Source organism: Ictidomys tridecemlineatus, chromosome 9 (assembly GCF_052094955.1).
Source record: "Ictidomys tridecemlineatus isolate mIctTri1 chromosome 9, mIctTri1.hap1, whole genome shotgun sequence".
Lineage (NCBI taxonomy): Eukaryota > Metazoa > Chordata > Mammalia > Rodentia > Sciuridae > Ictidomys > Ictidomys tridecemlineatus.
Window position 1 is genome coordinate 1,840,765 of NC_135485.1, and position 27,544 is coordinate 1,868,308.

Consider the following 27,544-nt stretch of genomic DNA (forward strand, 5'->3'; position numbering starts at 1 on the left):
CATCAGCTCATGTTTTTACTCTGTTTTCGTTTTTTAGCTTGTCTGATAAAGGTCTTGCCTTTGGTTGCTTAGCTTGTTGGGTCAGCTAAGGATTTGGACACAGTTCACCTATAGACCTTTAACACCCAGGGTCTCAACATGTGTCAGAGCATCTGTGTATAGGTGGGGAACAGTATCTGCACCCCAGCCAGCTCTCAGGTCACCTGTGGAATTCCTTCCTCTGAGCTCTGAAGTCTTCCTTGTGTGTACACTGGGGTCTCCTGGTTAGCTAGCAAGTGTGGGCAGCCTGAGGAGCCTTCCCAAGCTCTCTCATTTTTAGAGTCTCCCTAATAGGTTTTTGTCTCATCTGCCACTCACCCCAAGACACCAGCCCCAAGCTATCAGGGCTATAAACTTCCCTGCCCATTCCCCACGGAGTCTGCCACTTCTGTTGGTTCACCGTACTTGTCATGGAGTTGCCCTCTTTAGCAGCAGGACAGGTTTTCTCTAGCAGCTGCTCTGATGATACCTCTGGCTACTGCTCAGAAGCTGGGGTGGAAAGAGGGAAAGGCCCCAGGCAAGAAATCGAACTCAAGTTGCAGCTATCTTACAAGAAGAAACAGGGTTCTCCATATTCTGCTTTGGCTCATTTCTAGAGCTTTAGAATGGCTGCCTTTGGCATTTGTGCTCAGGAGGAAGCTGAGTTGTTAGCCCTTCAATCCACCTTTGCCAGAATCCTGCCCCTTGGCTTCCATGTGGAGATTTCTGTGCAGCCACCAATTGAGCAGTAGGAACCCAGTGGAGCAGAGTCACCTAGCGTTCAGTTCTTGTTCCCAGTTCCCTCTTGCAAAGTGACATCTTTGTCAGGTCCTTGATCTCTGCAATCAGGCACAGGACATAGATTGGTAGCTGCTACCTCAGCATACCACCACCTGGGAATGGGGAGCACCTCTCCCCTCTTCGCCACTTCTGAAGTCCCAGTCCCTGGGGTTCCTTCTTCCCCCTCAAGAGTGGGGTGGGGAGCATGGGCAACTCAGGAGTGTCAGAACACGCCTCATTCTTGCCTTCTTACTTGCTTCATAACTGCTTGGCAGAATGTGACTGACATTAACTTATTCATACTAATTTTTAATTTTTTTTTGTAGTTGTAGATGGACAGAATGCCTTTGTTTTATTTTTATGTGGTGCTGAAGATCAAACTGAGTGCCTCACACATGCTAGGCAAGCGCTCTACCACTGAGCTACAGCCCCAGCCCCTAATTCGTATTATTGTTTGTTTCACATTAAACAAGTTCTTTGTTTCTTTCCTTTTAGGCTGAACAAGCTCCAAACACTTGTGAATGTCATGTTTGTAAACAAGAAGCCTCTGGGCTGACAGGGTCAGCAGTGGCGGCTGGAGCCCTTCCTCCTGGCCATCAGTTCCTGAGCCCAGAGAAGCCTACGCCCCCTGCACTACATCTGTACCCCCACATCCATGGACATGTGCCTCTGCACACGGTTCCACACCTGCCTCGCCCTCTCATCCACCCGACCTTGTATACAGCACCCCCTTTCCCACACAGTAAGGTAAGCTGGGCCAGAAAGCCCTGAAAGATCACTCACCTATAAGATCTTGCAGGATTGCTTATTTAAACAGTGTACAAAACTGGCAGCTTGTACATAACAGTGTCTGCTCTTGATAGAAAGGTCTATGAATGCCTGCTTTTACCATGATCTCTCAAGTGGTTGTAATTTTGAACCTCCACATTGTTAAAAACAATCATGAAGGTCATGATTTATACATTCAAAGTTAATTAGAACATAGATGCTGCTGCTACCCAGTTAAACTTGGTGCACTTCACATGAGTCTGCTTATCTACTTATGGCCTCCAGAGCCTGTTTCTTGATGTGATGGGCAAAGTCATTTGAACAGTCCCTCTGACCTTGGGTGGGCTCTGCAGGGTCTAAGTGAGTATGCCTCTTAGCCTGACAACTCACCAGCCTACAGAGGAACTGCAAGGGCAATGTTGTAGAAAATCATATCACTCTAAGGTTGTAGAAGAACTGAAGAGCACAGGGAACCCAAAAAAACGAGGTGTGCTAGGAGCTCATTCACAGTAAGCTCTAGAAAATGACTGTCTTGATATGTTTCTTCTTAAAGTATCCTGTGGGTATATTTAGTGTCTTTGACTTTGCAGCAACCCAGTTGTTTTCATTTTTTTATGCCTTAGGTAGTTTTGCCTCTAGCTGTTTTGAACTTATCTTTGTTGACTCTCACCATAATTTTGATTGTTTTCTGTTTTTATTTATACCAGTTATTCTGGTTCAAGGTTATCTCTAATCAGTTAAAAAGTAGTCTTCTTAAAACTCTACTGATAGATTATTTTAAACAATGATTGTAAACAAGTGAAAAGGAGGACATGGCATGAAAGAGCCTGCTCAGGCTGCAGGCATGCTTCTCCTCCAGGAGTTCACTTGCACTGTGGGGTGTGTTTAGCATGACAGTGTGTGTGTTGGCCAGGAGGAGTTACCCCACAAGTTTAGAAAAGAGGATAATAGGTTTGTTGTATTCTGCTCTTGTAAGTTCTCAGCAGCTACCCAAATTCATGCTTAAGTTTTGTTAGATTGAATGTTTTCATTTTGACCATTTGATGGTGTCTTTGTTCACAGCATGCTTTTCAGAGCATTTTTCAGGTATATGGTAAAGCTAGGCTATTTTCATGTGCACTCCATTTTCCTTTGGATGAGTGTGTACATTCTAGTCCTTCTTTCCTTCCCTAGTCCTAAGATTTTAGAATGTTCCTTATATTTGTCTTGTTTAAAGCTATTCAAGAATTAGTTTTGGGGCTGGGGATGTGGCTCAAGCGGTAGCGCGCTCACCTGGCATGCTTGCGGCCCGGGTTCGATCCTCAGCACCACATACCAACAAAGATGTTGTGTCCACCGAGAACTAAAAAATAAATATTAAAAAAAAAAAAAAAACTCTCTCTTAAAAAAAAAAAAAAAGAATTAGTTTCTAAAAATATTCAGGTCATGTGATGAAATAGATTATTCCCCAGGCTGTGTGGCCTAGCATATGCAAAGCCCTGGGCTCAATCACCATTTGAAGAAAGAAAAAGGGAAAGAAAAAAAAAAGGAAATGGATTATTCCCAGTGCCTGTTGGGACACTAAGTTAAGAGCCTGTTCTTTTCTCTGACTTTAATCTTCTCTCCGGGAATTATAGGTAGTCTATACAAGTGTAAAAGCAGAAGAAAAACATTTTTTAGGACCATCAGCTGTATCTGATGTTCTTTTGCCGCCTGCTAGACTTTAGTGCCATAGATAAATGTGAGAAATTCATGCATAGAAAGACTAAATATAGGGGCTGGAGTTGTAGCTCAGTGGTAGAGCACTTGCTTAGCATGTGTGATGCACTGGGTTTGGTTCTCAGCACCGCATATGAATAAATAAAATAAAGGTCCATGGACAAATAAAAAATATTAAAAAGAAAAAAGAAAAACTAAATATATAGAGAGGGGTCAAGTGATATGTAGTGGTGGCCACATAGGAGCTTAGATATTTGTAGAAGACTTTTTTTCCAACTACTTTTTTTTTTTTTTTTTTTTGCTGTTACTGATGCATTAGTTTGAGACCCTTTTTATTTGGAGACATAAGATGCCCTTGACACTTCAATTGTACTTGGTGTGGAAACTTTTGTATTGTCTCCTACCAGGTGTTACAGAACTAGTTTGTTACTTACTTGGATGTTGCACATATTGTGTTAACAGCCCGTGGGAATTGTTGGAGACTCCTTCTAGAGAAAGAAGGACACAGACTTCTCTTCATCAGGAGGATTGTTGTGTGTGGCATTCCCAATCCAGTTGAGAGGCAGTGGGTGGGTGCCGAATGTGGAGAGAGCTCTGGCCTGCCTCTGCTTCTGCATCCATTTTTGGATTGTGAGTTCTGCTGTGGTGAAGTCACAGAGAGTGCCTTTAAGACTTGATGGCACAGGAGTTGTAATTCTTTTAATTCATACTTGGCCATTGTGGGTAAATATTTAGTACCCAAAATGTTTATGACGACTACTACAGAAAATTAATTTTCTTAAAATAAAAAAAACTTGGAACACTTATTTCTATTTTCAAATGTCTTCATACCATTAATATATTTAATTTATATGTTGAAATGTTCAAGGTGGTTGCAGAAGAAAATACAGTAAGAAATACTAGAGAAAAAAAAATATGTACTAGGGAATTTAATTTCTAAATATGTGAAGATTTCCCAACTATTTTTCCATTATTTACTTTAATTCCGTTGTGGTCTAAGAGCATATATTGTGTGATTTCTTTCCTCTTTTTTCTTTTTTTTTATGGTGTTGGAGATTGGTCCTAGGGCCCTCTGTATGATAAGCAAGCACTCTGTTGCTAAGCTACATCCCAGCCCCAATTTCTACTCTTTTGAACTTACAAGAGTGTGTTTTATGGGCCAAAATGTGATATCTCTTGGTGAATGTTCCCTGTGAGGTTGAGAACGTGTATTCTATTAGATAGAGTACTCTGTAGATGCCCATTATATTTAGTTGATTTACGGTAGTATTGAATTCAGCCATGTCTTTTTCTGCCTCCTGGATTGGTCCCCTTTTGATAAAGGGTATGAAGACTCCAGCTGTGACAAGGAATTCATCTGTTTCTCCTGGCAGTTCTATCAGTTTTGCTTACATAGTTTGATGCTTTGTAGTTAGGGGCTCACATTTAGGATCACTGTGTCTTGGAGAATTAACCCTACATCACTATGTAATAATGCCCTTTTTTATCTCTGAACTTTCCTTGCCCTGAAATCTGCTCTGTCTGGGACTAATGTAGTTCTTCCAACTTTTTTGATTAGTGTTTCCATAGTATATCTTTCTCTATCCCTTTACCTTTGTGTCTATGATAAAATATGCATAACATAAAATGTATCATCCTGAAGTATTCATTTCAGTAGTATTAAATACATTTATAACTTTGTGCCACTGTCACCACCATCCATCTGTAGCTCTTTATATCTTGTAAAACTGAAGCTTTATCCATTAACAATAATTTCCTTCCTCCAGCCCCTGATAACCACCATTCTACTTTCTGTCTCTGTGATTGTGAGTTTCTAAGTACCTCGCATAAGTGAAGTCAGACAGCAGTAGTAGTCCCTTTTTTTCCTGATTGGCTTATTTCTTCTAGCATAATGTCCTCAAGGTTCATCCATGATCAGTGTGCTGTAGAATTTACTTCCTAAACAATGTTCCATTATATGGATACACCAAATGTATTTGCCGTCAGTGAACACTGGGCTTGTTTCCATATGTTAGCTATTATAACTAATCCTGCTGTGAACATGGGCATACAGATATTTCTTTGAGACTGATTTCAGTTCTCTTGGGTATATGCTTAAAAGTGGAATTGCTGGATTATATGGTAATTCTATTTTTATAGAAATACGGTAATTCTGTTTTTACAATATTTGAGGAACTGTCATATTCTTTTCTACTTTGGCTGTACCATTTTGTATTTTTACTAATAGTACATGAGGATTTCAGATTCTTCACATCTTCATCAGAGCTTACTGTTTTCTGGGGTTTTTTTGTTTGTCATTTGTTTTTATTTTGTTTTTGAGATAGATCTTCCTGTTGTTCAAGCTAGCCTCAAACTCCTGAGTTCAAGTGATCTTCCAGCCTCAGCTTCCTGATTATTACAACTTATGGTGTATATCATGGTGCCCAGTTCTATTTTCTGTTTTTTGGGTAGCTGCCATCCAATGGGTATGAGGTGGTGTGACATTGTAGTTTTGATTTGCGTTCCCCTAATGCTAGTGATTGATGTTGAGCATCTTTTAATATGCCCACTGGCCTTTCCCCCCTCCCCCATGGGGTGCTGGAGTTTGAACCAGGACTTCACTTGTGCTAGGCAAATGCTCTACCACTGAGCTACAGCCCCAGCCCCTGGACATTTTTGTATCTTCTTTGGCAATTGTCTATTCGATTCCTTTGCCCAGTTTTAATCAATTTTAGAAATTCTCTATGTATTCTAGATGATAACCCTTTATCAGGTTATGACTTACCTACAGTTTTCTTCCATTCTGTGGGTTACATTTTTATTTTGTTGATAGTATCTTTTGATGGACATTTTAAAAAATTTTCATGAAGTCCAACTTGTGTATTTTTTCTTTTATTACTTTTGCCTGTGGTGTTACATCCAAGAAATTGCCAATCCAATGTCATGAAGCTTTGGCCTTATATTTTCTTAGAATTTTATTGTTTTATTTGTTTATTTATTTATTTAAAATATTCATCCTTCAGTTTTAGGTAGACATAATATCTTTATTTCGTTTTTATGTGGTGCTGAGAAACGAACCCAGCGCCCCACGAATACCAGGCGAGCGCACTATCACTTGAGCCACATCCCCAGCCCCTATTTTAGGTTTTACATTCTGATTTTTTAACCAGATCGAGTTAATTCTTGTATATGGTGTTAGACAAAGGTTCAGTTTTATTTCTTTGCATGTAGATATTCAGTTTTATTCAGCCCAATTTTTTTTAAGAGAGAGTGAGAGAGGAGAGAGAGAGATAGAGAGAATTTTTAATATTTATTTTTTAGTTCTCGGCGAACACAACATCTTCGTTGGTATGTGGTGCTGAGGATCGAACCCAGGCCGCACGCATGCCAGGTGAACGCGCTACCTTTTGAGTCACATCCCCAGCCCCTTCAGCCCAATTTTTAAAGACTGCCCTTTTCCCCATTGAATGATTGTGGGCCATGTACGGTAGTGCACACCTGTAATTCCAGCAGCTAGGGCAGCTGAGACAGGAGGATCACAAGTTCAAAGCCAGCATCAAAACTTAGGGAGGCCCTAAGCAACTCTGTGAGACCCTGTCTATAAATAAAATACAAAAATGGGCTGGGCATGTGGCTCAGTGGTTCAATCCCCGATACCAGTCCCCTCACCACCGCCCCCCAATATGTGCAAGTGTTTATTTTATTGACTTGTGTGTCTGTCTTCATTGCCAGTACCACACTGTTTTGATTGTTGGAGCTTTATAATCAGCAAGTGCAAGTCCTCTAGTTTTGTTTTCTTTCAAGGTTGTTTTGGGTTTTTGGGTCCTTGGAGGCTATATATGCATTTTAGAATGGTTTTCCTACTTTTGCAAAAAAAAAAAAAAAATACTGTTTTTTTTTTTTTTAATAGGAATCACATTGAATATAAAGAAAACTTCACGTAACCTGGGCATTTTAACATTAGATTTCCAATCCATGAATGAAGTATATGTTTTCATTTTTCATGTCTTTTTCCCTTCTTTCAACAGTATTTTATAGTTTTCATTATATAAGTATTTTATTCTTTATGATGCCATTGTGAATGAGCTATTTCTGTGTTTTTTTCAGATTGTTCATTGTTGATGTATAGAAACATAACTGATTTTTTTTTTAGCTCTAAATAGACACAATACCTTTATTTTATGTATTTGTTTCTATGTGATGGTGAGAATCAAACCCAGTGCCTCACATTTGCTAGGCAAATGTTCTATCCATGAGCTATAGCCCCAGCCCCAACATAACTGATTTTTGAGTGTTCACTTTGTATCATCTTCCAACAGATTTATTTTATTCTAAGCTACAACCCCAGCCCTCTATCTAATCTTATTTATTTCTTTATTTATTTATTTTGGTGGGGTGTGAGGGGAGTACTGGGGATTGAAATCAGGGGCACTCAACCACTGGGCCACACCGCCAGTCCTATTTTGTATTTTATTTAGAGACAGGGTCTCACTGAGTTAGTGCCTTGCCATTGCTGAGGCTGGCTTTGAATTCATGATCCTCCTGTGCTCATCCTCCTTGCTCTAATCTTAATTATTCCATTTCTTCTGCTAGTTGTGGGTATAATTTGTTCTTTTTCAAATTCTTAAAGTCAGGTTATTGATTTGAGATCTTTCTTGTTTTCCTGTTTTTGTTTTTTCAGTGTTGAGGGTGGAACTTACTGCCTTGAGCATCGTGGGCAAGTGGTCCACTACAGAGCTGCACTCCCTGCTCTTTCTTGTCCTGCTGTGTCCAATCTGCTATGAGCCCCTTTATATTATCTTAGTGCCTCTTATAAGGTCTTCATTAGCAACACCCCCTTCCCCCTACTCACAAGGGCCTCTTTCCCTTGCAGCCCATAACACCCTCCTCACATGAGAGCCCTGGCTGACCACACTCCCTCTGCAATCCTGCTGTTTCTCTGAGCTCCCAAGGATTAACATGATCTCACCTGCTCTTCATACTTGAAAGCTCTCTAAGTTTCCCATCTCCTCTCTCAGTTCTGTGTTCTGAATGATTTTTTGATCAATCTACTCATTAAATGATAGTCTAATGGTGTCTGTAAGTTGTAATTTGAGCTGTAATTCTTATTTCTAAGCTTTATGTTTTTTCAAATACATCTCACTTTTTATATTTTTTCTTTCTTTCTTGATTTTCTTTTCTTTTTCTTCTTTCTTCCTTTCTTTTGTCTTACTCTCTTCCTCTCCTCCAACCACTGAGCTACATCTCCGGCCCCACCCACCTATTTTTAAATTTTGAGACACTCTTGCTCCTCTTCCTAAGGCTAGCCTTGAACTTGTGATTTACCTGCCTCAGCCTCCTGAATACCTGGGGTTACAGGCATGCACTACTGTGTCCAGCTTCCTCTTTTTCTTTCTTCCTCTTTTCTTACACAAAGTTATTCTATGCGCAAATGAAATCCAGAGGCTCTAAATCTATTTTGTTGTTTCTGTGACATCACTCAAGCATGCCGTTTTCTTGTATTAGTTTTATCTTGATGTCAGGTTTTGTGCAGTTTTCTCTGTGAGAGCCCAAGACCCTAACTGGAAGACACCTTCCTTAAGAGAGTTCCCCTCTATAGATGCCAGGATCCAACCCAGTGCTGACCTTCTGATGCCCTCCTCTGGCCAGCTCCTCTAGGCCCCACATCAGTCAGTCTCTGTGGCTGTGTCATTCCCTTCAGGTCAGGCAAGGACCCTTGCCTTCACCTGGGACCTTCTTGGCACTTCTAGTAATTTTGTCATTGCAGTTGGTTGTTTGTTGCCAGGGCCTGATTGTACAGATACCTGATAAAGCCCAGGCCTGGGGAGCAGCGGCTTGGAGAGGAGAGAAGAGAGGCAAAGGCAGGAGGGCAGGTGACATGTGCCTGAGCTCCTTCTCAGACCAGGTTTTCTCCTGCTGGCCCACATGGTCTGAGGTTGCAGGTCTCCTCTTTGTGGGGCCAGAATTTGTGCTGGAACCAAGGCTTCCAACTCTAAATAATGTCCTTTTCATCCAATATGGAGAGTGTGTGTAGAATAATCACTGTATTAGTAAGGGGGGTCCTGGCCTCTGAGGGAATTCAGTGCCTCGCCTGGCAAGTGGGGTAGCTGGGTATGACTCTGAGATTGCTTTAAGCCTTAGGCACAGCCACTGCAGAAGTGTTTAATACTGTCAAAACACAGCAAGGCCTTTTTCCACTTCATTCTAGGCCCTTTTTCAATATAGTAATTGTTTTACAAAACAATTCCATGTATAGTGTCCATTCAGGCTGAGGTGGAAAGACTGTTTTGAAAGTAGGGGCATAAGTAGACAACTAATTTGGGGATTGTGTCATGTTTGATCTGTATATTATTTTAGAGGCAAGAGTATAGTTCTACCAGCCTGAGAACCAGCAAGGCCAACGTAAAGGTGGTCCTTTTGTACCTTTTTTATCTCTAGAAAGAGTGTTGAAAGACCTCCATTAGGCAGAAACAAAGAAGTGCTCATCTTAACTTTCATGTTAAATGAGATGTCATTGACATCCCCTTGGGTGTGAACAGTCTTGTCTTCCTTCTGCTGTCTTGGCTCTTTGTCTTTCACACTCATATCCCAGAGAGGACAGGCTGGGTGGCTCCTGGGCGCGCTTCAAAGTACGCTTATTGATGGTGTCTGTTTGTGTTAGAGCTTTCACTTAAAGAAAAATTAATTCCTATAAATTAATTCTTTTGAGTCGAAGTGGAGAACAGTTCAAAACTTACATTAATTGAAGCTTTGTGGATTTTGTGTAAAGAAAAAGTCATTATCCACATTTTGAAAGACCTACTTTATAGTTAGATTGTTGATATTTATTGAGGCATTGCCCAGAATAAGAATAGTCTGGCAACAGACAACTACTTCTTTCTGAAAGAAACCTTTTAAGCTCTCTTGTGTGAAAACAGTGGTGGTGGAGGTGGTGGTGGTGGGGGATTACAACTTTTTTGGTTACTGATTCCCCTTCCTTTTGCTCTCTATACCTGGGCCTGCGCGTCTTGAGTAGGAGAGCTTCTGAAGAAAAGTGTAAGTAGAATGTGTAGGATCATCACTGTATGCTTCCAATATTACTATTTAATATGCATTCCTTAATCTTCTGAACTGCATTCTGCTCAATAAAAATTTATTGAACACCTAGTATGTGCCCGGCCCTGTGCTACATTCTAAGAAAACCAAAATCAGTAATTCTGATCCCAGTTTTCAAAGAGTTTGCAGTCTAAAGATAAAAACATCAAAATAAAACATCAAAATGTTCTGGCATGCCTCATGTATCCTGTGAGTGCAGAGTAGAGAAGAAATGCTGGAGAGGGAAAGCTGAAGCACCTGGGATGGTTTCACAAAGCAGGGGACACTCTGCAGTAGGGCTTTGAAGGCGAGAATTGTATGGACCCAAGAATGGGGATGAGTCAGGTGTCAGCCAGTCTGGCCAGAGGTGATACCAGACACACACAGCTGTGTCTGAGGAAAGTCTTAGGAAGCACCTAAATGGCTCAGAACCCTGAAGGCAGTGGCTCTGAGCTCACCTGCTGACACATCTCTAAGCCAGCTGTGAGACAGAAAAAACAGGCCAGTTTGTACCTGGCAGGTGTTTCTGCCACTTGGCAGAAGGTCCCCAAGACTCTTTTTTATCAGCAAAGTAGCTTTAGCTTTTCACTACTTTGTAGAAACTGGGGTCTGTTGAAATAGGATTCGTTGTTCTCCTTGCTCTGTGACCCCTGGGGCTCCCCTGCTAGAAGAGCTAGTTTGGGCCCTTGCTTTCAAGTCACAAGTTTCTGCCTCTGCCTCCTTGAGCCCCCAGAGGTCAGTAGATGCACTGAGCTACGATGGTAGCCTGAATAGAGTTACTGCCCACTTGTTCTCTGCCCCAAAGCGTATGGAAGAATAGGCCCAGTTGGGAGGGTTTGGAAAGTTAATTGGTTTGTGTCTAGGGAACATAGTCTTAGAAAGTAATAGTAATTCGTCTTCACAATGACCAAATGCCTACTGACTACAGGCCTGGCATGTACAAAACTCTAACTAAAAACCCTGGAGATGAGAAAACTAAAGCACAAAAAGATTGAGTGATTTGCCTGAGGTCACACAGCTAGTAAACGGGAGGCTGAGACGGGGCTTGATTCAAATCCAGCTCTGTCACTGACCACACTGCCCATGGTGGAATCAGAACTGGTAGTCCCTGCACTAGACGCTCAGTTGCTCTCATGTCTGAAACCTCTGGAATTCTCCTTTCCTCCTGCCTTCACATCTTTGCTTCATCACCCCCATCTCCTCACTCACTGACTCAGCGCCATCTCTTCTTTGGTTTGTCCACCGTATTGCCACAGCGTGATCTTCTTGTTAAACTGCCCAGATCATCTCCCTTGCTGCCTGAGACCTTCTGTGGCATCCCTGCCTATTCAGAATGGAAGCCACACAGTTACTCTTAACCATGCTGTTGCCCACAATTATGGAGCCTGTGGGGTGTGGCGCTGTTGACCACATACACGACTGTCCCTGTGCTCTGTCCCCTTTCCCTTCACCACCTGCCCCAGCCAGGCCCTCAGGATTCTGCCAAATCTTCACTTGCAATTGGGAATCTCTAAAACTCTCCATATGAGTGTACAGGGCTCACTGTGTCTTGTTTCTGCATCCTGCAGGGTGGGGGGTGGCCAGACGTCCTTCTAGCACCTGTAGCTCATCCAGGGTGAGGCTGTCTGTGTACACCTGGACACCTCGTTCCAGCAGCTCCTCACTTCTGCTGAGGGAACACTGTGCAGCATTGCCTGTTCCTTATGGAGCATACATAACTTGGGGGATGGCAGACATAAACTCAGCAAGCTATAAGTCAGTCCTATGTTACAGCTGTGGCGAGAAAGGAAGGTCATGGTTCTCCATGAGTGTAGCAGGACACTCTACTGGTCCTGAGTGTCGGGTCTTCTTAGTGAGAGCAGAGACAGCAATGTCAGCTTCTCTGGGAAATTAATGTCTGGGCCAAGGCTGTAAGTGAGCGTAAGTGAGAGAGGTGAGAACTGAGATGCGGACATCCCAGAACATGGACATGGCCTGAGCAGATACCAGGGGAGGGAAGGCCTGTGCGTCAAGGGGATTGGTGAGCAGGACAAAGGGAGGCAGGTCAAGTTTCCTAGGGTCCCACAGGGCCAAGGTAAGGACTTTGGGTTTTTTGTTAAAAGCAACAGGAATCTACCTCAACTTTCCAAGCAGGGAATTCCAAAAAGATGACTGGCTGCTATGAGGAGGACTACAGGGGGCCAAGTGCAGAAGTGGAGGCTTAGCCACTATAAGACCCCGAGAGGTGGACAGATGGGCCTGGGGCCTAGGCATGGACCAGGGATAGGAAGGGCCCAGGACACCTGGTGTGTGCTAGGAGCTGCCAGATGACTTGGCACTTAGTTAAGGATGTGGATGCTGGCTAGACCCTAGCCACCTTCCCCTGATACCTTCAACGAGGTCTGCACCACCAGGCTCTGGAGGCTCACTGCCAAGTCGGCTCCTCAAGAGCACAGCACAGATCCCTCCATCTCTTCCCATGTATGCTGTGCTTTGTCCGGGTGTAAGAGAGCAGCATGAGGGTTTACCATTCTTATCAGTGACTCCAAAGCTGATTTGTTAGAAATGATTGTTAAAATGCCATTATGAGGATAAGCCTTAGAGCAGATCTTACACAGATGAATCACACGTAAGTCATGGGTAGGTAGGAATGTTAGAAGTTACTGAGTTGTCTAACGGCATCAGTTGCTTTTAAAACTGTCCCTCTGGTTGCAGTTTGACGTACACATGCAGTCTTATAAATGAGCCACCAAGCGCTTTGTGAGACGTGCGCCCCCCGTGGGCACCAACTTACAGGGAGCATATCCTGCCAAGCTTCAGTCACACTTTGTCTGTTTGTAGTTTAATTACTTCGGAAAACAGAATATTAATTTTGATATGTGATTAGAAAATTTTTTTTTGTAGGCTTTACCACCAGCACCTGTTCAGAATCACACAAATAAGCATCAGGTATTCAATGCATCTCTTCAAGACCATATTTATCCGAGCTGTTTTGGGAATACTCCAGAGTGGAATAGTTCTAAATTTATAAGTCTTTGGGGATCAGAAGTGATGAATGATAAGAACTGGAATCCTGGCACTTTCTTGCCAGATACAATTTCTGGTAAGGAATTTGTTAAAACTTTCTTAAAGTTTTAAAATAACCCAAGCCGAGTAGATGACCATCTTTGTTGCAATCTCCCTGGATGCCCAGGTGTAGCCATGTGGCTGCTACCTCTCCCTCTGTCTCCAGCAGAGGCCGGAGTCCTATCATCCCGTTCCATTCTTTCACATTTGCCACCAGTCAGCCGTTGCATTGGCTGAACCGAGCAAGGCTCTGGCTCCGTGGCTGGTCATCAGCACAGTGGGCTGCGATGGCGTGGCATCATGCTTTGCAGGGTTTGGTCTCCAAGGCTTTTACCTAGCCTTTAGTTCTTGAGCAGTGGAGACAGCCAGACCTCAATCCAGAGCACAGGGGCAAGAGGACAGGGCCATGGTCTGCTCGAATGCTTGCGTTCCTTTTCTCTGGTTTCTGTATTGACCCTATATGGGATCTCTCCCCTCCAAAGCTCCTTCCTCCCAGCTGCCTCAGCTACTGAGCTTGGCTGTCGCTTCAGTTTCAGGGTCAGGGGCTCCTAATGAGGGGCTGGTACCTATGCCTCCTCTCTGTCTTCCTGTGGCTAGAGCTCCTGGTAGCCCACACCCTGCCCTGCATGTGCTCAGAACAGAAGCTAGACTTGACATCCCGATCTGTGCTTGGAAAGGATCTCTAGCTGTGTGACCTTGGGCAAGTTGCTTAGCCTCTATGAGCCTCAGTTTCTTCATCTTTAGAATAACAATACCAACCTCAGAAATTAGTTTTAAGACATTAACTTTGAAAAGCACCTAGCACAGGAATTGGCACATAATAGGTGCTCAATAAAATTTTTTTCCCTAGAATAAAGGCTGGTTGACTAGCATCACCCCAAAGGAGTCATGACTTCAGTGGCAGCCCCAGTCTCAAGTGCTCAGTCCTCAGCATGCCCGTTAGGGTTTCACTAAGATGCTGTTTCTCTTAGAAGCTTTAATTTTCCCATTCTTCTCTGAAGGGAGTGACATATTAGGGCCAGCACTCTCAGAAGCAAGCCCTGGAACCCTTCCACCTCCATCTAGCAACGAGGCACCTGCAGTTTCGGATAGTAAAGAGAAAAAAAGTGCTGCAAAAAAGAAATGTTTGTACAATTTCCAAGATGCTTTTATGGAAGCAAACAAAGTTGTCATGGCCACCTCCTCCGCCACATCCTCTGTGTCCTGCACAGCCACCACGGTGCAGTCAAGCAACAGCCAGTTCAAGGTGTCGTCCAAGAGACCCCCATCAATAGGTAAGGCCCCATAGCCCTTGGGACCCAGAGCCACTTGACTTATTTGCTTCTTCCATCTGCGCATTGTCTTTTACGTGGCCAGAGGCACAGATATAATGAACACACAAAAATGTTCGTGCACAAAGCTCCAACCTCAGGAATTTCAGCTGTCACTCTGAATGCCCTGGGCGTCTCTACACTGTATCTTACCTCCTTTCTCAACACTTAACTGTTCATGATGGGAAGAGATCATTGCTTTCTGAGTGTGTGATAGATTCCTTGGAAGCTGCTTTAGGAAAATGCCAAGCAGAAGAGAACAGGTGCAAATTGACAGGGCTGCCTGTCACCTAGCCTCCTGTTACTCAGATAAATCCACTTGCCATCAGTAAAAAGGGGCCTGAAAGCCAGGAAGTGACCAGAGACCCTGGGCAAATGTCAAAGGGACACAGAAGCTGACTTGAGGGGGCCTCATTAGCGAAAGTTGAGACTGTGTGATCATTAAAACAATAACAGTAGACCAGCTTATTAAAAGTGGGAGGTACGGGGCTGGAGTTTTGGCTCAATGGTAGAGCGCTTGCTTAGCATGTGTAAGGCATTGGGTTTGATTCTGAGCACCGCATATAAATACATGAATAAAATAAAGGTCCATCAACATCTTTAAAAAAAAATTTTTTTTTTTTTAAAGGGAGGCAGAGGAAAGGTGTATTGGATTCTAGCATGCAGAGAAAGGCCTCCATAGGGATGGTAGAGCCAGTCATTTAGAGGGAAAATGCTTTTTTAACAGAAGCACATTACCATTCAGTGTGTATGAAGGATAGAAGCAGAAAGTCACCACTCTGAAGCCAGTAGCGTAGCAGCTGATTGAAGCCAGTGTTCAGGGGATATTGAAATGAGGAACGCCAGTTCAGGGAATTACAACATTTCTATTTTCCAAAAGGAGCACCCCTAGGGATTGACCCATTACAGCCAGGAATAGGGGATCCTTCTGAAGGAAGCTGTCAGCCCTGCTTGACAGGTGCAGAGCTGTAGACCTTGGGTGCTTCCTGTTGCTGTGAAAACATTGAGGAACCAGTTCATTTTGCAAGATTCATGCCCAGATCATTTCACTTGACTCTGACAAGACAAGATGATTCAGATTGTCATGGCCTCTCAAAGATGCCTGTGTTGTGGGGCTGGGGTTGTGGCTCAGTGGTGGGGTGCTTGCCTTGCACATATGAGGCACTGGGTTCAATCCTCAGCACCACATAAAAATAAATAAATGTGCCCATCTACAACTTAAAAAAAAAAAATTCCTATGTTGTAAAAGGAAAGAAGTTCATAAGGTGCTGGGGGGCAAGGGGGCATTGGGGCTGAAGGTCCTGGGGTGTTGGAAGCCTGAGCACAGACTGGGTGCACATTGGGCGGCAGCTCTGTGCTGGTGCTGGACGTCTGTGGCTGGCAACAGGCCCACTGGGGACCTAGGAGCCTGCAGTCAGGCATGAGGCCAGGTACTACAATGTACTCCAGAGTTCAAGCCAAAAACAGGTGTGTATGTGGAGAAATAAAGTAAATATGACAAAGCACTAAATGGTGACAAAGGATGAACAGGTATTCTTTGTACTATTCCTTCAAATTTTCTCTAGGTCTGAACATTTTTTCAATAAAGCATTGATGAAGAAAATGTAATTGTAGGAAACACGAACAATCTGTGTTTCCTCAGCCCTCGGCAGCCTCTCTCGCCTCTCTGTGTGCAGGTGATGTCTTTCATGGCCTCAACAAGGAGGACCACAGACACTCAGCACCTGCTGCCCCAAGGAACAGCCCCACAGGCCTGGCCCCGCTTCCAGCCCTCTCTCCTGCCTCGCTCTCCCCAGCCTCCACACCTCACCTTGCAAATCTTGCAGCCCCACCATTCCCCAAAACTGCAACCACAGCTCCTGGGTTTGTGGACACGCGTAAGACCTTCTGCCCTGCCCCCATGGCACCCCCGCCCGCCACCACAGATGGCTCCGTCAGCGCCCCTCCCAGTGTCTGCAGGTGAGCTGTGGATACCCAGGCCCCAGTGGGGAGGACTGAGGGCACTTTGGAGATAGGGTGCTGTGCCCTGGGGCCTCATTGTTGATAAGTCCCATAAAATGCAAATGGAGTGCAGGGGGACCTCCCCAGTAAAGGCCACAGAGAGGGGGCTCCCATCTCAGCCTCTAGTTTTGCAGAGGGAAGAATAGAGGTCCTAGCTGCTGTGGACCTCTGGCTACTGGTAGCATCATGGGTATAATACTCGTTTGTTTTTAAGGCGTATTTGTTACCTGGATAGAATCAGAAGAACTTGTACAGCATTTATAGTGCAGCAGAGACCATACTCCACAGAGGTTTTTTTGTTTTTGTTTTTGTTTTTAATAAAAGACCATGTCTGTTACCTTCAAATTAGCCTGTTTGAAGCCCCCCACACCCCCTAGTGAAGAAGCAGTGGTAGCAGCAATAATCAGGATAGTAGAAGGAGTTGTTCAGGGGCACCTTACTAGCACCATGAATGACAGCTGCATGCTGTGCCTCCTGCCTGGACAACCAGGTCCTGTGGCCACACTGTCTTTGCTGACTGTGTGTGGCAGTGACTGCTCTCCACTGCCTGTGTCTGAAATGGGCAGAGCAGCAGGGGTCTTGAGGAGCAGTGCTGAGTCAGTGCCTCCAGGGTGAGCTGCTGGCTAATAAGCTGTGTGCATTTCTCCAGTGACCCTGACTGCGAAGGGCACCGCTGCGAGAACGGTGTCTATGATCCACAGCAGGATGATGGGGACGAGAGTGCAGAGGAGGACAGCTGCTCTGAGCATAGCTCCAGTACCTCAACATCAACCAATCAAAAGGAGGGCAAGTACTGTGACTGCTGCTACTGTGAGTTCTTCGGACACGGCGGGGTGAGTGTGCACAGTCAGCGTGTGCTGACATGAGAATGGCATGGCCTGAAGACTCTTCTGCAGGACTGCCCCACTAGGTTGAATCTGGAGTATGGTCGTACTGTGTGCAGAGCTATAACTATAGCAGTTAAAACCAAGCCTGAAGTAGCACTTCCACTGCCATATTGTAAAATTTTAAAGAAATGAGGTTTTATCACTGCATTTTTATATTTGTGATTTTTTTTTTTTTTTAAGTAGTCAGTGAAGTAGGGGGAGATCCTTGACTACAATTAGTGGGGAATTGCTCACCAAGCTACAAGTGCACATAGGAGAATTGTGCTGTGTGCACAGTCAAGTCCTCGTGAAACAAATGACACTAAGGGTGTTGATACACCTGCTTGCTTGAACATTTTTCAGGCCAATAATATTGTCCCTACCAGGCCAATAATATTGTCCTGCTTCTTACAGGATGGGCTGTGGGAAATGTAGGCATGTAGTAGTAGTTTTCTGCTTTAGTTCTGTCTGAATTTCCTAAAATGTGTGCATAATTACTTTTAACAATAAGAGGCTTAGCAGAAGGACCAGGGAGCAGAAACCTGCAAGCAGATGGAAAGATACTGCAGACAGATTTATTGATATGAAAGGGTAGACACATTGTACTAAATAAAGAAACACATTAATCAGTATGTGTAATTGTTTCTTTTTGGTTTAAAAAAATTGTGTGTGTATTTTACCAGATTTTCACAAACATATAAAACTTGAGAAGAAGGTGCTAAAAATAATTTTTAGGTTAGTGATACTTGGTTCTTCTGCCGTTTGTTTCTTGGTTCTTCTGCCATCTTATTTCCTTGTTTTTCACAAAAGCCTGTACTAGTTGAGTAATTTTTTTAAAGAAGAGGTTATTTTTGGAGATGTTTTGAGATTTTTTAAATTGGAACTGTGGCTTAATGTGATTGTGCCGTTATGTGTCCTAGCCTCCCGCTGCTCCAACAAGTAGAAATTATGCAGAAATGCGGGAAAAGCTTCGTTTGCGGCTGACCAAGAGGAAAGAAGAGCAACCTAAAAAAATGGATCAGATCTCCGAACGAGAAAGTGTTGTTGACCATCGAAGGGTAGAGGATTTGTTACAGTTTATAAACAGCTCAGAGACCAAGCCAGTAAGCAGTACTCGGGCAGCCAAGCGTGCGAGGCATAAGCAGAGAAAGGCAAGTGCGTCTCTGGGTACAAGAGTGCTGCGCCCAGGAGGGCCGGGATGGGAGCTTATTGACGCCCCAGCCCTTTTGCTTGAGAGCCCCTGTCTTTCTCCAGTGACCTGGACTGGGCGATGGTTAAAATCTTACTTTGTGTGTGTTTTCCCGAAACCACTTCCTTTTTGTGTCATGGGTTTGTAGGAGAACTCATATAAGCCTTTGGGTCCTGTGCTAGCCTCCATAGGGTAGCAGCAGACCCTGCAGCACTGTGGGCATCTTCTTTCCCAAGGAGTTAGACAAGAAGGGTCTCTCTGGGGTGGAGAATAAAGAAGAGCCCCCGTAGGTTCATGAAGTGCCTTTGATATATGATGGGGCAGGACTCTTACCTTCCAGACACAGGTCCTACCCACTGTGCATTCCAGATTTAGGCCACAACATGGCCTTGACATAAAGAGGGTAAGAGTGAGGTGACCAGGTTGGTGGAACGCCCTGGCTGACCAAGGGGAAAGAAGAGCAACCCTCACCAGAGGGCATGTGGTGTCACAAGAAACAGATGTCTGCTTATCCAGTGATCGAGCTGTGAATAGACCTGGCATGTAGCCTGTCAGGCAAACAGAGCATTCAGAGGCTATGGGAATGAATCTATTATTTACCAACCCCTTCCGTGACATAAAAATTCTCTTAGAAGGTCTAAGGAGCCCATGTACCAGAGCAATTCCAAAAAGTCTCCTTGTTTCGACTCCTGAACAACATCTGGTTCCAAGAGCCAGACACAAGCAGGTAGATGTTGGCTGCACAGAGGGGAATCTATGAATGAAGGTTCCGGCAGTAGGACAGTTGGCTTGGGAAGCAGAGCAAGGTTCTTGCCTTCAGGGTGGTCAGACAAAGACATGAGAACAATGGCATCATGGACCAGAAGTTGGGCTGTGTTGCCGCTTTCAGCCTCATTGTGCATGATTCTGAGGTGATTTTTCAGTAGGCAGATAAGCCACCACAGTCCTGAAAAGGAGGACCACCTGACTTTGAAGGCTAATCAGGGACTTGGGGGGGGCCTGTGCTAGGCTGGGCTCAGAAGATCTAAATTTGCTGAGCCTACTCAGGGACAGCAAGGTAGGTTCTCTGTCCAGAGTGGTCAGTGGCCTTGGAGACCTCGAAGTGCTTTGTAGGTATTCTCTTCACCCCAGGCTCCTGTCTCAGACCTCACAGGCAGCCTGGATCCAGATCTGCACCATGCTCATATTGGTTAATTTCCTCTCAAGTTGCACAGCAAAACTGATGCCTTATTTGCCATGTAACATTGACTATTTCTGAAAGCCATTTGTTCTTTCACACTCATAAAAATATATTGGTACTTTGGTTTATCTGCCAAGGTGGGAAAAAGCTTCTATTTTTTTGGCACTTTTTGCACTGTCCTGTTGATGCTGATGAATGGATCAGCATCAGCACCCACAGGCAGAGGAGCTTGTTGAGAGCCCAGTCTGCATGGCAGACAGTCACCGCCATTGACCCTCTGTGTACCAAGCTTCACCACCCTCTGGCTGGGCAGCACATGCAAGGAGCAGCCAGTCTCCCAGACTCAGCCAGAGGCTATAAAGCAGCTTATGTTAGCCCACCTCAACCCCATACTCCTCCTCTAAAAGTAAGCATATTATTTGGTAGATACATAAAATCTAACCATTCTTGGAATTAGGTATTTTAAGTTTCTGACTTCTTATTGCCTCTTCCAAAGTTTATGTTCCATTATGTAATTCATTTTTTAAACTCTTCAGTTTTCTGTACTTATCATCAGTTTTTAGATTCTTACGATGGTCTTCAGCCACCTGTTTCTTTTCTTTTGCATCAATAGCTGGAGGAGAAGGCACGCCTGGAAGCTGAGGCCAGGGCACGGGAGCATCTGCACCTCCAGGAGGAGCAGAGGCGGCGGGAGGAGGAGGAGGAAGAAGAAGAGGAGGAGGAGCATCATTTCAAGGAAGAATTTCAGCGGCTTCAAGAGCTTCAGAAGCTAAGAACTGTAAAGAAGAAGAAGAAGGAGAGGCCAAGTAAAGACTGTCCCAAACTGGACATGCTTGCTAGAAACTTCCAGGCAGTGACAGAGTCTGTCCCTAACTCTGAAAATATTCACAATGGCTCAGTAGAGCAATCCGAAGAACCAGAAACCTCATCTCTCTCCCCTTCAACACATGTGAACCACTCAGAGCCCAGGCCAGGGCTGGGAGTGGATGGGGATACTGCAGACCCTGTTGAGGCCACAGACTCCAAACTCCTCCTCCCTAGGGAGGTCAATGGGAAGCAGCATGAGCCACTAGCTTTTTTCTTGGACATGATGCATCACCATAAAGAGGGAAATGGGAAACAGAAGCTAAAGCAGACTAGTAAGGCCAGTATCGAGCCAGCAAGGAAGCCCACAGAGCCCCCCAAAGCCACAGAGGGTCAGCCCAAGCCCCGGGCCCAGACTGAGGCAAAGGCTAAAGTGGTTGAACTCACTTCCCTCTCAGAGCAGAAAAGAGAAGAGAGAAAAGTTAATACTAATAACAATAACAAAAAGCAGCTAAACCACATCAAGGAGGAGAAGTCGAACCCAGCCCTTCCGGAGCCCCCATCTCCCAGCCAGCATCAGCAGAACGGTCGGCTCATACTGGCAGATTCTCCCCAGCCAAAGGGCAAGAATAAGAAAAGTAAGAAGAAGAAAGGAGAGCGAGCCAGCAGTTCAATTGGTAAATACAAAACGGGGAGTGTCTAGCCTGTGGGTGGTTACTGTTCTTTGTGAGGCAGGCACTGGGCCTGGCCTCTGTGATAGTCACCCTGGTGGGTGGAATGCTCTTGCCTGTCCTTGATTGACTATGTGCCTTTTGTGACTTTTTCACCAACAGTGAGGGACCCATAGTCATGGCTATCATATTTTTGTTATTTTGAAACACTTTTAGACTTATCAAAAAGCTATTAAGAGTATGCAGATTTTTTCTGAATATTTTTGATATGTTGTGGTTGGATCTGCATATGGGGGACCTTTCCATAGTCAGGTTGATGTTTCCCCTGTGCGACCAATAAGCTAGGGTCTGTGCTATGAACTGGGAGTCCAGGGGTGCTCTTTTGTCTTTGCCCTTGCTGTGTTGGTAGCAGCCCCTCTGAGGTGAGAGCCCAAGTCCCACTGTCCACCGCACACCTACTGACTTGCCCAGCCCTAGAACACACATGAAGAACTTGCAGAATTGCCTGCTTTTGCCATTGTAAAAACTGTAGATTTCACCTGCTTTTGCTTTTTCTCCTTTTTTATAAACTTAATGTATTCTGGGAACATTCCAAATCAGTTCCTAGAGATTTTCCTCATTCTTATAGCTGCATAATATTTATATTTTAAATGTCTGCACTTTATTCAACCGTTGCCCTATGTGCAGCAATTAAGGTTGTTGCAGTACTTTGAAATTATAAACAGTTCTACAGTGAACACTGTTGTGTGTGTCTGTTTTCAAGTTGTTTGGAAGTGTATCTTCACAGTAATTTCTTGGAAGAGGTACTGCTGGATCAAAAGGTAAGTGCGTAGGTAGTTTTGCTAAGTCACCTCCAAGTTCTACCCCAAAGCTCCAGTCAGTCCCACCCAGCAGCATCTGAGTAAATTTGCCACAATCTGGCCAACAGAGTATGAGTTATTTACTTATTTATTTTTGGTGGTACTGGTGATGGAATCCCGGGTGTTGCTCATGTTGTGCAAAAGCTGTCCTCTGAGCAGCATCTCCTATAGGTCCAGTAGTGTGCCACCACTCCTGGCCAAGCTTTTGTTTTATTTTGCTTGTGACACTAGGGATTGAATCCAGGGCCTCACTCATGCTAGGCAAGCACTGAACTACATCTCCAACTTCCTTTTTAAAATATTTTTATTTTAAAATAAAAAAATTGAGACAGGATCTTGCAAAATTGCCCAGGCTGGCCTTGATCTTGGGATCCTCCTGCCTCAGCCTTCAGAATAGCGGGGATTACAGGTGTGCACCACTGTGCTTGCCTTGTTTATTCTGTTTTTAACAATTTTTTATGTATTAGGGATATTGTCTTTTTAACTATGGAATATGCTACAGATGTTTTCTCCAAATTCATATGTTGTCTTCTGACTTTCTTAATGTTTTTCAGCCATATGGAAATTTCCTTTTTCGCTCTTACATAGTCAGCATTATTATTAATCTTTAATTGCCTTTGGTGTTTGAATGACTGGTAGAAAGTCATACCCTAATCCAGGGTTAAAGAAAAATGTGCCCATGTTTCCTGCTAGTGATTGAGTGGTTCCTCCCCACATCCCCAGGCCCATTTAGATCTTGTGTATGGTGTGAGGAATGGAATCGTTTTACCTTTTTCCAAAATTGTTAGTGAACCACTTGTCTCATCACCAGTTACTGAGAAGTTAGTACTGCACTCGAGACTCGAGCAGTTTCTGTGTATACTGGGCTGTTTCTGCACTTGCTGTTCTCTGCCTGTTTAGTTCTGTGCCAGTATTGCATTGAATGAGTGTGTTAGAGGCTTTGTATATTATAAATGTTGCGTGGGCTCTTCTCTCCTTTAATTTTAATTAATTTTAGTAATTATTTTATTAAATAATTACTAAAATTAATTTCATCTGTTTGTTTTTGATTTCTTTAATGTGGCTAGAATCAGATCTCTGCTGGAGAGTGCTGCCCAGCTGGTTATGGTGTGTGTGACAGCTGTCGACTCTGTTAACGCCATATCCTCTGCTTCAGCCACCTGTTTCACAATTTGGGTCTTATTGCTGGCTTTCTGGGGATTTCCAGGTGTGTTGTGTATCTGGTCAAGAAAGCTCTTCTTCTCCCTTTCCAGTCTTTCTTTATATGCTTTCTCGTGTTTAACTAGACTTTTCCTGATTGTAGGAGTTTCCACGTGAATGTTGAGTTACTGGCCCTAGGACTAAGGTTTATATATTTTATCATGTTGGGAAAATATTCAATGCCTCCTCCATTGCTTGCATGTGTTTATGAGGAATGGGTGTTGAGTTTTATCAGTGGTATTCTAGAGTCCCTGAAGATAATAATGACTTTTCTTCTGAGGCCTATTCATGTGCTGTGTATTTCTACTAAATCTGCTTATGTTGTATCGCTCTCAGATTCCTGGAATAAAGCTCACTTGTGGCGAATTTTATTCTTTGATTTCGGAGTTCTATTTGCTGTTACTTTAATTCGTGAGAGACAGGACTCAGTGACTTCCTTTTTTCTAATTTTTTTTGGGGGTATGTGTACTGCTTAAATCAACTTTGGGTATAATATTATACTTGCTTCAAAAAAAGAATTAGTAAACTTTGTTGTAGAATAATTCCTGCTATATTGCAAATGTCTAGATGTTTGATAGAATTCTCCTTTGTAGTCCCTTGGGCCTGGTGGGTTTTGTTTTTCTTATTTTTTTGGTGAGGTAGTTTCTTGGTAATTTTTTCTCTTCATGTCAAATGTTCTCATATTTCTGCATATAATGAAGTTAATTTTGGGAGAACTGCCTTCTCATAGTAAGTTTTCCTTTTTACCTTAATTTTTAAATGTGTTTGCAGAGATGTCTACAAAGTAGAATTATTACTTACTTTAAATATCTTCTCATTGTTGTTTGTCCTCATCATTCCTTATTTTCTCTCTCTGTGCTGTCTTCCTGTTTGGCCTAAGTTAGTGATTTGTTGTTGTTGTTGTTGTTTTTTATCATACTCTTGTTAATTAGTATTACCTTTTTCTCTACCTCATTAATGCTATTCTATTTGCTCCATGAACTCTCTTTCATTTTACTTTATTCTTTCTCTTGGTGTATTTTGTTTGTTTGTTTGTTTGTTTTTTAATTGAACTTAGGGTATCTCTACCACTAAGCTACACATCCTGGCCCTTTCCATTTTATTTTCAGACAGAATTTCATTAATTTGCCCAGGTTGGCCACAAACTTGCAACCCTCCTCCCTCAGCTTCCCAGTTCCCACCACCACGCCCAGACTTATTTCTAACTTTTTGATTCAGAAATTGAATTAGTTTTCATTTCCCCTATTTTTATTGATAAAAGGTGGATTGGCTTTTGGAATTTTCCTCTAATCGTTGCTTCAAATATATCCAGGAGTTTTGATTTTTGTATATATAGTTATAATTTTTCCGTTAGTTTTCAGTTTTAGAAATTCTATGATTTCTACTGGGCATGGTGGTGTATACCTATGATCCCTGCAACTGGGGAGGTTATAGCAGGATGGCAAGTCTGAGGCCAGCCTCAGCAACTTAGTAAGGTCCTCTCTCAAAATAAAAGATAAAGGCAAGTGTAGTGGCACATGCCTGTAATCCCAGAGGCTCAGGAGGCTGAGGCAGGAGAATTGCAAGTTTAAAGCCAGCCTCAACAACTTAGTGAGGCCATGAGCAACTTGGTAAGACCCTATCTCTAAATAAAATATATAAAAGGTGGCTCTTGGGTTGTATCTCAGTAGTAGAGTGCTTGCCTCACACATGTGATGCATTGGGTTTAATCCTCAGCACGACATAAAAATAAATGAATAAATAAAGATATTGTGTCCATGGGGCTGGGCTGGTGGCTCAGTGGTAGAGTGCTCGCTTAGCATGCATGAGGCACTGGGTTTGATCCTGATCCTCGGCATCACATAAAAACAAACTAAAACTAAAAAACATAAATAATAAATATTTTTTAAAAAAAGATATTGTGTCCATCTACAACTAAAAAATATTTTTAAAAAAAGGACTGGGACATGTCAGGTACAACCAGAGAAATGGGAAGTTTTGTCTGCTCCATTTGTGTAATTAATAATTTATATTTATTATTAAAAATTAATAATTTTTTAAAAGGGCTGGGGATATGACTCAGTGATTAAGTGCCCCTGAGTTCAATCCCTGGTATTTATTAATTGATTGATTGATTTTAAAACAAGGGTAGGGATGTGTCTGATTGTTAAAGCACCTCTGGGTTCAGTACCCAGCACCATAAAAAAAGAAAGAAATCCTGTGATCTCCAGGCAACTTTTTACCTTTCACCAGTAGTGTAGCAGCCAACTTTTTTATGTTTCAGGAGGGAGAACCATGTTGGGTTTTTTGCATTGTGATCAGAGTCATGGTGTTCATAATAATTCTGCTTCATGAAATTTACTGATATTTTCTTTGTGAGCTATTATATCAGCCCTCCATTGTTGTAACAAAGTGCCTAAGATGACCAGCTTTTTAAAAGGAAAGGTTTATTTTGGCTCAGCTGGGCTCAGCCGTTTCAGTTGGCTAGCCTCCAGCTAGGACCTGTGATGAGGCAGCACCTCTTAGTAGGAGCACCTTGCAGAGGAGGCCTGTTCACTTCAGGGCAGCCAGGAGGCAAAAAGACAGATGTCCTAGTCCCTCTCAAGGGCACACCCCAGTGACCTAACTTCCTCCACTAGTCCTGTCTCCTAAGTTTTTACCATCTCTCAATAATAGCGTCAGCCTGAGGGCACACCTGAGATACAAATTGTCGCACCTAGTGTTGGCTTTGCAAATGTGCCCCGTGAACTTGAGGTAAAAGTGCACTTTCTGTCTCATGGTGTAAAATTCAGTGTACACCTGTGTAATGTATAGGCCTTCTGCCCTGTACCCTGTCTTCCATATTTGCTATTAATGCATCTCATGTAGCTTCCTATATGAAGGTGGTCTGCGCTTTTGGAGTGTATTCCTGACAATTACATATTCTAAAATAGCAGCTTTTTCCCAGTTATACATGGACACAATACCTTTATTTTATTTATTTTAATGTGGTGCTGAGGATTGAATCCAGGGCCTCATATGTGCAAGGCAAGTGCTCTGCCACTGAGCCCCAGCCCCAGCCCAGTAGTGGCTTGTACTTTTAAAGAAGTGTACTCCTCTAGATGTGTTTTGTGGTTTTAACTTGACTGCTGTTTAAAGATTGCAGTTGTTGCCCCCACTCTTTCTGGTTCCCATTTACCTGACAGGCAGCTTTGTCTTAGTCCCTTTGTTATGATCTTTCTCAGTACATTGGTTTCAAGTCATCCTCCCGTATGCAGCAGAGCTGTGCGTTTTATTGTGAGCCAAACAGAAAATTTTTTATTTGGTGAATAAATTAAGGCCAGTTATATTTATTGATATGACTATATGATTGGTTTCAGCCCTGTCACTATTATAATTATTCTCTGTATCTAGTACCTGCTTTTCTTTTTTAATGTGATATGTTTTCTTTGCATTCTCATTTTTAAAATTTTGGTATTTAAGATAAATTGTGGTTTTATACTAGTGTATTTGTCTTGGTCTATCTCTATTGCTATATCTGAACATCTGAGACAGGATCCTTTATTAAGAAAAGAGGGTTATTAGCTGGGCATGGTGGCACATACTTGTAAAACCAGGTATTCAGGAGGCTGAGGCAGGAGGGTCGCAATTTTGAGGCCAACCTAGGCAACTTAGCAAGACCCTATCTCAAAATTTAAAAATAAAGGGTTTGGGGTTATAACTTGGTGGAAAAGCACACCTGGGCTCAATCCCCCATACCATTAAAAAAAAGGGGGGGGGTGGTTTTGGCTGTCAATTCTTGAAGCTGGGAATTCCAGGATCCAGCAGGTACTGGGCCTTTTGTCACTTCACCACAAGATAGAAAGTAGAGCAAGCAGGCAAGTCCCCAAGAGAAAGAACATGAAGGATGGCTTTCTTTATAACAACCAAGTTCCAGGTGAGTGATCAGTCCCCCAAGAGCAAACTCATGCTAGGAGTACTGAATCCACTGGTGAAGCTCTGTTCCCACGATTCAAACCCTGCCCACTAGGCCCCTTGCCCAGCACTGGCTCTGGAGGAGGAATCTTCAGCAGGGTTTGGTGGCAGAGTTCTTCATACCTACCCAGTGTCTTGAGCACCTGGGTTCCCTGCATGCCTTCTCAT

At 43.3% G+C, this 27,544-nt stretch overlaps 1 protein-coding gene across 9 annotated transcripts in view; it reads left to right on the forward strand.

Annotated features, from left to right (window-relative positions):
* Fam193a (family with sequence similarity 193 member A) overlaps positions 1–27,544 on the forward strand; it is a 138,758-nt gene that overhangs the window by 95,925 nt on the left and 15,289 nt on the right. For all 9 annotated transcript variants that reach the window (XR_013425623.1, XR_013425624.1, XR_013425626.1 and 6 more), the window contains 7 exons: positions 1,294–1,545; positions 13,201–13,399; positions 14,364–14,636; positions 16,349–16,631; positions 17,323–17,506; positions 18,460–18,690; positions 20,522–21,389. Coding sequence is in view for 6 of the 9 variants with exons in the window: in XM_078020883.1 (XP_077877009.1) it covers positions 1,294–1,545; positions 13,201–13,399; positions 14,364–14,636; positions 16,349–16,631; positions 17,323–17,506; positions 18,460–18,690; positions 20,522–21,389 (2,290 nt within the window). In the remaining 3 variants the exon portion in view is untranslated. The remainder of the gene's footprint in view (positions 1–1,293; positions 1,546–13,200; positions 13,400–14,363; positions 14,637–16,348; positions 16,632–17,322; positions 17,507–18,459; positions 18,691–20,521; positions 21,390–27,544) is intronic.